The sequence below is a fragment of the Dipodomys ordii genome, unplaced genomic scaffold (assembly GCF_000151885.1).
Source record: "Dipodomys ordii isolate 6190 unplaced genomic scaffold, Dord_2.0 Scaffold217, whole genome shotgun sequence".
Lineage (NCBI taxonomy): Eukaryota > Metazoa > Chordata > Mammalia > Rodentia > Heteromyidae > Dipodomys > Dipodomys ordii.
In genome coordinates this window covers 452,478-464,014 of record NW_012267433.1, presented here as the reverse complement: position 1 = coordinate 464,014, position 11,537 = coordinate 452,478, and the positions used below count along the sequence as shown (strand labels likewise).

Below are 11,537 nucleotides of genomic sequence, written 5' to 3'. Positions count from 1 at the left end.
GTCAGAGGCTGCCCCAGGGCCTCTGTGCTCCTCTTCCAGTCACACCTGCTGACTGCGGGGACCTGCGGCCCCCTCGGCCTCACCCAGCGGGACCCCAGACTCCCCGGTACCCTCGAGCTCAGTGACCCGGCCTGGACAGAACTGGAGCGAATGCTCATGGAGAGTGTGCATCTCTGTGTGTCCTTTCTGTCCCCGAGGAGACCACCACATAGCCAGGTTACCATGGTGATGCCTATTATCCAGGCTTAACAGGAGATGAATCAGGAGCTAAAAATAGCCCCAGCAGACGGATTGATGGGTGGGTGGGCCCGATTCAGGGTCAGGACAATTTGTTTTTCTCAGAGAAGATAATTGAGAGGAAATCTCAATTAGAAACCCACCCCACTGGGCTGAGGGGCTGAGCACGTGGATGCTGCCCGGAGCCTGGCCAGTGGCACCTGACCGAGGCACTGGGTCCTCATTAAGTGTCTGAGTGCAGACCGGAGCCACTCACACCCCATGCACCCGCCCGGTCCCGCCCGGTCCCGCCCCGCCCCGCCCCACCCAGTCCGCGTGGCCAGCCGGCGTGTCCAGACAAACACACAGGCTGTGGCAGGTGCAGGATGCTTTACTGGCCCAGGGGCCGGCCACCGTCTCCATGGGTTTTCAGGTCACAGACACGGAGGGTGGGGTGGGTGGGGAGGTGGGTGGCGCCAGCCGAGGCTGGAGTGGGGGCGGTGGGGCCAGGCCGGGGAGCTCCTCCCACCCTCCCCTTTGAGGGGAGGCCTCCCCTCCTCCCCCCGTGGACCAGGCTCCGGCCCCTCCTGGCCTCTCGGTGGCCCTCTTTCCATACCGGCCTAGGTCTGACGCCTGGGGCCCAGTGCGGGGTCTCAGGGTCCTGCAGGGCCAGAGCGGGAGGAGTGGGGCCTGGGCTGCGGGTGGTGAAGAGCTTCCAAGGGTGCTGGGCTGGAGACGTCTGGCCGGGGCTCTCTCAGGAGGCGGGGCCGGGGCTGGCGTCTCCCGTGTGGGCACGGAGGCTTCGAGGCGGCAGCTGCTTGTGGCTGTAGTACTCCACCACCTGCTTGGGCACCTCCGCCAGCACGCACTTGGCCAGAGCCGCTGGGGACGCCTGGAGGCGGAGACAAGCCGGGGTCTGAGGCAGTCCGCACCCCCCACCCCTCACCCCGGTGGGGTCCGCACCCCCACCCCTCACCCCGGTGGGGTCCGCACCCCCCACCCCTCACCCGGGTGGGGTCCGCACCCCCACCCCTCACCCCGGTGGGGTCCGCACCCCCCCCCCTTCCCCCGGTTGGGTTCGGCCCCCCCACCCCTCACCCGGGTGGGGTCCGCACCCCCACCCCTCACCCCGGTGGGGTCCGCACCCCCCACCCCTCACCCGGGTGGGGTCCGCACCCCCACCCCTCACCCTGGTGGGGTCCGCACCCCGCCCCTCACCCCGGTGGGGGGAGCCCGGCGGGCAGGGGCTGCGGGCAGCCCCAGGCCCTCCCAGCACTCACGTTTTTCAGCTCGCGGAACGGCACGAACTGCACAATGTCCCGGAGCGCGGGCTCGCCCCGGGGTGAGCGCAGCACGCCATCATCCCCATCCAGGACCTGCATGTCCGTGAAGTCGGCGTTGCCCACCCCCACGATGATGATGGACATGGGCAGGTGTGAGGCCCGCACAATGGCCTCCCGCGTGTCAGACATGTCGGTCACCACGCCGTCCGTCAGGATCAGCAGGATGTAGTATTGCTGGGGCACAGGGACAGAACCGGGGCTTTGGCGGCCACCTGCCCCTCACACCGGCCACAGCCTGTGTGGCCCCCGCTGTGGGCAGCTCCACGGTGTCCAGACTCTGCTCATTGGTAGTGAGTCATTCTCTACAGTGCGCATGGCTCAAAGCCCCACCTGTCTTCCTGTCCCGTGCCTTGACTCTAGGGGCCCAATTACACTCTGAGGCAGCTAAAGCAGGACCCGAACCCATTTACCCTAAACGAGGTCCAGCTGGCCTCAGCCTCCTGCTCACCAGCTCTGGACTCCTAAACGAAGTCCAGCTGGCCTCAGCCTCCTGCTCACCAGCGCTAGACTCCTAAACGAGGTCCAGCTGGCCTCAGCCTTGTGCTCACCAGCGCTAGACTCCTAAACGAGGTCCAGCTGGCCACAGCCTCCTGCTCACCAGCTCTGGACACCTGGCCTGTTGCCCCTGCTGGCCTGGCAGAGGGCACGCTTCATACATCCAAAGGAGTCTTGGGGTCACAGGCCACTGCGCAGTCCCATCCTCACCCCACACTAACAGGAGACGGCACCACCGAAGAGCAGCTCAATGCTAGGAATTGTAGCTGGTGTCAGGTCTGGTGATATGCTAGGTAAGTTAGGGTGTCCATCTTTTTTAGAGGTCCAGATGATATTTACAGAGGAAATCATATGACTAAGACTTGCTTCAAAATAATTCAGGAACGTGGCAATGGAACACAGCCTAGATTTCAGACGGGTCCCGTGCCAGAAAAACCCTGCTGTGAGGACCTGGCAATGAGAAATGGGAGTACGCTCGCATATTGACACGAGTGTTGTATCTATGAAATTCCTGGGTTGGGCGTGTAGCTCAATGGTGGATAGAACCCTTGTTCAGCATGTGCAACACCTTGGCTTCCATTCCCAGGAATGAAAGAAAGCAGAACAGGAGGGCATTGGCGGCTCACACCTGTAACCCTTTACTCGGGAGGCCGAGACATGAGGCCAAGGCAGTTAGGTCTGTGAAACTCATCTCCAATTAACTATCCAAAAGCCAAAGGTGGAGCTGTGGCTACAGTGATAGAGCATTAATCTTGAGTAAAAAAGCTCAGGGACAGCGCTCAGGCCCTGAGTTCAAGTCCCAAGACTGGCACAAAAGGAAGAAAAGAAGGATGCCCTGTGCACAGAACAAGTTGACCTGGTTCACAAGGCGGCTCTGCCACCCTCCAGGCCAGGGGAGAGGGCAGGTGCCGAGGGCTCCCCCACGCTCCTGCAGGCAGCCCCTCCCCCACGCTCCTCCTGCGCCTTTGCCCCAGAGGCCCCTCTCCTATCAAGCCTGGATTGCACACGCGGCCCACCCACGCCAGCTGCTGCCCAGGCACCTACGGAGGCCTCCCCGGTGTGCTCCTCTGTGGCGGCCATGCGGGCCACCTTGGTGATGATGGGGGCCACGTTGGTGGGGCCGTAGAGCTGGACCTTGGGCAGGCAGTTCTGGTAGGCCTCTACCACCCCCTGGATTCCTGTGGGCAGCAGGGAGTGATGAGCCCGGCCGGCCCGCGCAGACCCCCGTGGGCAGCAGGGAGTGATGAGCCCGGCCCGCCCGGCCCGCGCAGGCCCCCGTGGGCAGCAGGGAGTGATGAGCCCGGCCCGCCCGGCCCGCGCAGACCCCCGTGGGCAGCAGGGAGTGATGAGCCCGGCCCGGCCCGCGCAGACCCCCCCACAGCACCATCTCAGCTCCCACCTTCACACTCGTCATCCTCGGGGTTGAAGTTGATGGCGAAGTCATGGGACACCTGAGGGACAGGAGCGACCGGTCAGCTGTGCCCCCTCATCCCCTTGACCCAGCTACTGTAAGAGCCCCCCTTGTGGGAGGGAAGCCCAAAGGGGGGGTGGGGAGACAGACAGACAGACTAACCCGGGCCATGCTTTCATCACTCAGAACCTCTACTGAACCCTCACTGGCATCTTCCTAACACAAGGCTCATCTCCAGCTCTACCACTGGATCCTAAGTCCGAGGGGCTCAAAGGGAGGCTGGGTCTGTTCACCCTGACCCCACCCCATCCCACTGTGAATGGCGGCCACCAGGGGTTCTGGACCCAGGGTGCCCTCTGCCCCATGGGCACAGGGGCAGACTGGGGAGGGTGTGGGCCCCAGCTCAGTGCCCCTACCTCATACGTCGGAGGGATTCGGGCTCCAAATCCCAGAGCAGAAAACCTCTTGTCGCTGAAAGAGAGGCAGGCAGTGCCGGTCACCCGGCTCCCCTGCAGTGGGAGGCGGGCCCTGGCCTGCTGGCCCAGGCCTGGGGACCACAGCCATGTCACACAGGGGAAATCGAGGCAGGGTGCCCAGGTGCACAGGCAGGAAGGGGGCTGGAGCTGGTGCAGAGCTGGGCCTGTGTGGACTTGTGCGCGGCCCTCCCTTGCTGGGCACCCTGACCTCTGTGGTCTCCGTGTGCTGGTCTGTCCAGCGGGCTGCGTGGGGGCAGGCTTACCCACCCCAGACCCCTCGTCCACACTAGCAGGTAGCACTGACCACACTTGGACACATTCATCCTAACCCAGGCCCCACAAGGGTGGTGGAAGCCTGTCCCTCCGCTCCTGGCTGGAGCTTGATCAGGCACTTCTGATAAATGGCAGTTAAGGGCCACCTGGTGGGCCTCACCAGACCTGGAGCCCACCTGGAGGCCTCAGGCTAGACCTTGAACAGGGGACACGCCCACCTCCAGCTGAGGGCGGGACCTGGGACTGGGGACACGCCCACCTCCAGCTGAGGGCGGGCCCTGGGACTGGGGACACGCCCGCCTCCAGCTGAGGGCGGGACCTTGGACAAGGGACACGCCCACCTCCAGCTGAGGGCGGGACCTGGGACTGGGGACACGCCCACCTCCAGCTGAGGGCGGGACCTTGGACAGGGGACACGCCCACCTCCAGCTGAGGGCGGGCCCTGGGACTGGGGACACGCCCGCCTCCAGCTAGGGCCGACCCACCTGTCGTAGTCCTGGCAGACCTCGCCCACGGCCACCAGTGCCTGCAGGTACTCGTTGGGCTGGTAGGGGTTGATGTGGTGCAGGGAGCAGCTGTTCCGCGGGTCGCCGTTGGAGGCCGTGAAATCAATAGCCACCTGCAAGGTCCGGGGCGCTGGACACCTGCACCCCTTCCCACTTGGCAGGAGAGAGCCTGGGACTCAGCCCCCCGCCCCCAGCCGGCCAGGCTGCCCCTCCTTGGCCGTGGGGGGCTCCCCAGCACCCTGTGGACGCCCAGGCTCCCTCCACCCGTCCTCTGTGTCCTCTGCTGGCCCAGCACCGCCCTCGTGTCCCCCACCTGCTCCCTGCCCTTGGGCCAGCCAGGCTGTGGCTCCGCCAGCAGAGTCCCCTGCTGCCTGAGGCTACACCAGCTGGCTGCCTAGCCGTGGCCCGTGCGTCCCCGGCAGCCAAATGCTTACTGCTGCGTTCTCTTCAGGCCTTTCCTGTCACTAGGATTTTGTAGATCAGCCCTGCTGCCACCACAGAGGGTGGGCCGGGGAGTCATGAACCCCTGAGTCCTGTGCCAGGTCTGCACAGTGGGGAAGACTCCAGGACAAGCGTGGGAGCGTCTCCACTGCTGCGCCCGCTGCTGCGCCCCGGGGGCTGGCCAGGGTCCCCGGGGCATGGCCGGGTTCCCCGGGGGCTGGCCAGGGTCCCCGGGGCATGGCCGGGGTCCCCGGGGGCTGGCCAGAGTCCCTGGGGCATGGCCGGGGTCCCAGGGGGCTGGCCAGGGTCCCCGGGGCATGGCCGGGTTCCCCGGGGGCTGGCCAGGGTCCCCGGGGCAGGGTTCCCCGGGGGCTGGCCAGGGTCCCCGGGGCATGGCCGGGTTCCCCGGGGGCTGGCCAGGGTCCCCGGGGCATGGCCGGGGTCCCCGGGGGCTGGCCAGAGTCCCTGGGGCATGGCCGGGGTCCTTGGGGACATAGCCAGGCTGGTGGCCTCATGGGAAAGCATGGGACAGAGCGGGGACCGTGTGGAGACCGCATGGGACAGAGCAGGGAAGGTGTGGGGACCGCGTGGGACAGAGCAGGGAAGGTGTGGGGACCGCATGGGACAGAGTGGGGATCGCGTGGGACAGAGAGGAGACAGTGTGGGGACAGTGTGGGACAGAGCAGGGAAGGTGTGGGGACCGCGTGGGACAGAGCAGGGAAGGTGTGGGGACCGCGTGGGACAGAGTGGGGACAGTGTGGGGACAGCGTGGGACAGAGCAGGGAAGGTGTGGGGACAGTGTGGGACAGAGCGGGGACCGTGTGGAGACCGCGTGGGACAGAGCGGGGAAGGTGTGGGGACCGCGTGGGACAGAGCGGGGACAGTATGGGGACAGTGTGGGACAGAGCAGGGAAGGTGTGGGGATCACTGGGGACAGCGTGGGGACCGCGTGGGATGGAGCGGGGACCGTGTGGGGATCACGGGGGACAGCGTGGGGATCGCGTGGGATGGAGTGAGGACCATGTGGGAATCACGGGGGACAGCGTGGGGACCGCGTACGCGGGGACAGACGGCACAGGGACAGTGGCTGACTCACGGTGCAGTGGATCTGACAGCCGCCCATGATGTAGTCCAGGAAGGAGTGGACCCTGTGGAGCTTCCAGGCAGTAGCGTCGGCAGAGCCCGGGGACCCCACCCACGGGGAACCAGGCCTGGCCACAGCCCTGCCCCTTTCTAGAGGTCTCCCCAGAGGCCTTCCTTCCCTCCTTCCACCTGCTCTCCCCACCGCCTCCCTCCCTCCTCCCTCCTCCCTCTGTCCCTCCAAACAAGGCCTTCCTGACCTCTTGGATAGGGACCTCAAGGATCCATCCAGAACCACAGGAGGGGCTGCACAGGTGCCCTCCCCTGGGGACTGGGGGCAGGGCCACACTCACCTTCAGGTCTGCCAGGATCACCACGCCAGAATTCTTGTAATTGCGCTTCTTTTGCCTGTACTTGGCGTTCACACACTCCCACTGGGCCTGGGGACAGACACAGACAGACACCTGAGGTGCCAGCCTAGGGCTCTCCCCGAGGGACCAGGAGGTGCCGGGCGGTCTCGGGCCTGCGTGTCACCTCGCCTGGGGCTGCCGGCCCCCAGGAAGCCCCCAACAGCGATGCAGGGCCCAGGCTGTCTGTGGGAGCGTGGGGCCTGGCCATCCCTCAGGGGCGCTGCGGGGGTGCAGCACACCAACGGGAGCCCAGTGGTCAGAACAGGGGCTAGAGTCTGCACACGGTGTGTCACCCCAAAACTCCTCCGGAGCCTCCAGACCCCACCGGGAGACTCCAGGGCTCAGAAAAGAAGCTCCCCACTTTGCAGGTGAAGATGTGCCCTTCAGAAGCCACCAGACCACGGGGGTGATCACTGGCTTGCACACGCGTGTGCCCTACCTGAGATGGAGTCTTAAACCTCTGCTGGCTTCCCACCCCACGCTGGAAGGGCCCCCACCCCCTCTGCTGGCTGCTGACCATCCTGGGACAGAGGACAGGCCGCCATGGCCTGCGGTCAGGACGGGTCTGGCCTTGTCTCACCTGGTTCTCCTGGAAGGCCTTCTGCATCTCCGCGAAGGTGGTGGTGAAGTCCCCGATGAAGTCATGCTTCCCTCGGGAGTCGTAATCCCACACCAGGCACTGGGAGACCAGGGCCTTCAGTGGCCACCTCTGGCCACAGGGCCCTGCGGCCCTGGGTTACCAGCTCGGCCACTGCCCTCCTCAATCCCTCCTCTGCCCACAAACCCTGACCCCAAGGGGCCCGAGGGTGGCCGGGAGGACTGGCTGCCCCGCCTGCCCCCTGCCCCGCCGAGTCCTGCCCAGCCCCCACCTTCAGCAAGCGGGTCTCCTTGGAGCTGCACAGGGAGTTGAGGGACACTCTGAAGGGCTCCCACACGGGGCTGAGGTTGTTCTTCACCACCTGTGGGCCAAGGGGGGGCTGGTTCCGGCAGGAGTCTCCGGGCCAGAGCCAAGAAGGCCTTGGGTCCGGAACCACAGGCCCTTTGGCAGTGCTGCAGGGTCCCAGATATGAGAGGAGCAAGGTGAGCCCATCCCTCAGCCCCACCCAGACAGTGCCTGGGGTGGGCCTGGGGTAGAGCAGCATCAGGCAGGAGCAGGAGGAACCCAGAGCACCTCCAACTCTCCTGCCAGTGCGCGGCCCTCCTGGTCCGTGAGCTCTGACTCCTTAAATAGACTCTTTTTACTCAAATTAATGTGCCTCAAAGCCACATGCTCTTCCCACTTTCCCCTCAGCAAATAGGAAATGGTCCTAAAATAATTATGGCGGCCACCCAGCCACCACGTGGAGTCCAGCTGCAGCCAGCCAGGTCCACCCCACTGCCTGGCTGGCCGGAGAAAGCCCACAGCCAGCCCGGGCCCCAGACGTGAGGGCTGCACCTGCCGGGCCACCCCCACGGCACCCGGGACCTGTGGTGCCGGCCTCCGCTCACCTCCGTCCTGTACACCAGCTGCTCACTTCCATCATCGTTGACCCGATACAGCTCCAGAAAGGGGTCCGACTTGCTGAAGAGGTCCTAGGGTGGCGGGGCGTGCTCTGGTCAGGGCTCGTGGCCAGCTTTGGCTGAGAGCACAGCCACTTCTAGTCAGGTCCCTTCAGCTTACAGCCTCTCCCTTGTAGACACAGATGTGGACAGCTTCCCTGGGCCACACCACGAGGAAGGCAGAGCTGCGAGCCACACCCCAAGGCTGAGGTGTGGGATGACGGTGGTGAAGGGGACACGGGTGGGAAGTGGGGATGGTCTGTGACAATGATGGCAACGGCTGACGGCGGCAAGCCCGGCCACGGGTGCCCAGCACAGCCTTCATCCGAGCCCACGCCAGGGCCACACCCGGCCTGACCAGCAGTGGCCACAGACCATGCACTGAGCATGCGGCCCTCACCTTATCGTCCAGCTTCTTGGCCTGGAAGGAGAGCTCCACGTAGCCATGGTTCCCAGAGATGTCCTCAGCAATCACCTGGGTGGGGAGGGGTCACAGGGGGGCCCGTGGGCTCCACGGCAGAGCCTCCTCCCCGGCTGTGGCTGCCCTCCAGGTGGCCCTGGACCCTGAGCTGTACGGGCCACCAGTGCCCCTCCCCCCCGAGCCACAGTGGGGAAGGGGAGGAAGGCCTCACCGTGATGGTGGACTTGCCAGCGTTTCTGCCGAACTTCAGCAGCAATGCCCGTGTCATTTTCTTCTGAGCCACAATCTGTAAGCCAAGACAGTCAAGCAGGGACTCTGGAGGCAGGGGCTCCGACCCCCGTCCCAGGGCCTCACCAGCCCCTGCTCCCCACCGTGTCTGACGCTTGTGGGGGCTGTCCCCCCTCCCCCAGCTAGCAGACGTGGCGCCCACGTGAAGAGCAGCAGACCAGTCCTCACCTCAGCCGGAGCCTGCCCTCACACATGGCCCCACAGAGAACACAGCAAGGGTGCAGGTGTGAGCAGGTGCATGCTCTGAGCTCCTGCAACCCTGACCCAGCCCAGGCTGCTTTAGGGTGGTGGGGGCACCGCCCTGGCCTGTGGGTACAGGTGCCTGTCCTGAGTCAGCAAATAGCTCTAATTCCGCTGCTGAGCCCGGGCCTCTCCTCCGCGGCCACCATCCTAGCAGGCTGCACTCTAACGGGTGTGGATGCAGACACAAGCAGGGTCAGCACACAGCCAGTGCAGAGCAGTGCCCAGGATGAGCTGCTCCAGCCCCTCCGGGTCTGTACGCTCCCGGAAGAGCTGCCATCTTGTCTCCCAGGAGCCAGTGGCTTTGTGGGGACAAAGGCTCACACCCCTGGGCACCATCTCTTCAGACCCACGGGCCATGAGCCATCTGTGGGCTGTGCCCACGGATGCCAGAGGGATGTGGCACAGAGGGGCGTGGGGTGGAGGGGCGTGGCGTGGGGTGGAGGGTCGTGGGGTGGAGGGTCATGGCGTGGAGGGTCATGGCGTGGAGGGGCGTGGAGTGGGGTGGAGAGTCATGGCGTGGAGGGGCGTGGCGTAGGGTGGAGGGTCGTGGCGTGGAGGGTCATGGCGTGGAGGGGCGTGGAGTGGGGTGGAGAGTCATGGCGTGGAGGGGCGTGGAGTGGGGTGGAGGGACGTGGTGTAGAAGGGCGTGGGGTGGAGGGTCATAGTGTAGAGGGTTGTGGCGTGGAGGGTCGTGGAGTGGGGTGGAGGGTCGTGGCGTGGAGGGTCATGGTGTGGAGGGTCATGGAGTGGGGTGGAGGGGCGTGGGGTGGAGGGTCGTGGCGTAGAGGGTCGTGGCGTGGAGGGGCGTGGAGTGGGGTGGAGGGTCATGGCGTGGAAGGGCGTGGAGTGGGGTGAAGGGTCATGGCGTGGAGGGGCGTGGAGTGGGGTGGAGGGGCGTGGGGTGGAGGGGCGTGGTCAGGATTGTAGCACAGGGCTGGCAGCCGCTGCACTTGCAGGTCAGCTGGGCGGCTGCAGAGCAGAGCGCTTGTGAGTGCACTAACCCGTGTGATTGTGTCCATGTGCACCACGCGTGTCTGTGTTCATGTACTCGTAGGCTGCCTGGATCATGGCGCACATATCACGCGCACTCACGTGTGTATTCATGGGCCCATGGGTGGCAGGTGCCTCTAGATCTCAGCCCTTATATGTGAAATGCGGACAGAAGAGAATCTAAGGAAAACAGCTTCGACCAGGCGGGAACAAGGATGAATCACAGCCCTGGCTGTGGAGGAAGAACCCGACCCACTGAGAATGTGCTGAGTGATCCAATACAAGGACCTCAAGAACTGACAAAATCTTCAGTTCAAACCTGGCCTTAAACCAAGGAAACTGGGACGGACTTTTGTGAGGGGAACTTCGGAGGCTCGCCCTTTGGCACCCTCAGGTGCAAATCTGCCCTGGCACCACCCTCCTGGCCCCCCGTCCCCCGGGGCTGGGGACCCACCTGCCCCAAGGTGCACTCCATGCCCCCCAGGAAGTCGTCATCCTGGAAGCTGGGCCCGCAGGCCCCGTGGGTGTCATACACCTCGAAGCGCAGCTTCTGCACTTCCTCGAAGTAGTAGTCGACAGTGAAGACCTTGGAGAACACAGGGTGCAGGCAGCTCCGCACCACTTCGGTTCTGTCCACCTGCAAGCCGCAGCCTGTGAGCCGGGGCCGGGGAGGCCCTCCCCACGGGTGGGGCCCAAGCCCCACTCGCCTCCCCTCCCCTCTGTTCTCCTTTCCCAGGTTTGTCCTCCGTCTGCTGGGACTGACCCCCACATGCCACTGCAGGGCTGTGGGCCATGCTGGGTCCCTGCCCCGGACCCCCAGCACGCCCTCCCCCGCCGCGGACACGCGCGCTGGCCAGCCACAAGCCACAACGGCTATGCACTCTCCCATCTCATGCCACATCTGCTCTAGGCCACATTACAAATGGGGAAACTGAGGCTCAGAGAGGGGCCAAATCCTCCCCAGGAATACCCGGATGGAGCCAGACCTTAACCCTGGGCTAGGCAACCCCTGGGTGGAAGCCTCTTCCCAGAAGAAATGGAGGCACAGATCCCCTCCGAGGGGGGCAGGGGTGTCCTTTCTCCAAAGGCATGCCCTAGCCAGGCTGCAGGGCCCCCAGACCCTGCACCCAACCAAGGGTCTGCCTGCGGTCCTCGCATCCAAGCTGCGGGGAGGGGGTGCTGGTAGCCCACGGTGGCTGAAACTCCAGCACCCCGACCCTCAGGGTCGCTGTGGGCAGCCGGCACGGCCCCCTCGCTGCGCCCCAGGCAGCGCGCCCCGCTCTCCGGACCAGGGGGGCTCCTGCAGAAGCCTTTCCCAGGCGGCGAGACCCAGGCTCAGGCCAGCCGCGGAGAGCCCGGGTCCAAGCCGCCCCGCGCGGCCACCGGCGGGCGGGAAACTCCGGGA

The 11,537-nt window shown here is 65.4% G+C and overlaps 1 protein-coding gene across 1 annotated transcript; it reads right to left on the bottom strand.

Annotated features, from left to right (window-relative positions):
• Window positions 1–969: 969 nt before the first annotated feature.
• Cpne7 (copine VII) lies at window positions 970–10,926 on the bottom strand. Its single transcript, XM_013035656.1, has 15 exons — window positions 10,896–10,926; window positions 10,587–10,783; window positions 8,823–8,897; window positions 8,591–8,665; window positions 8,140–8,223; window positions 7,521–7,610; window positions 7,232–7,330; window positions 6,595–6,681; window positions 6,258–6,317; window positions 4,700–4,833; window positions 3,882–3,936; window positions 3,454–3,505; window positions 3,099–3,232; window positions 1,497–1,733; window positions 970–1,108 (listed from the first exon to the last, which is right to left on the bottom strand). The coding sequence occupies exons 1-15, from the start codon at window positions 10,924–10,926 to the stop codon at window positions 971–973; spliced, it is 1,548 nt and encodes a 515-aa protein (XP_012891110.1). The 3' UTR covers window position 970.
• Between the last annotated feature and the right edge of the window lie 611 nt (window positions 10,927–11,537).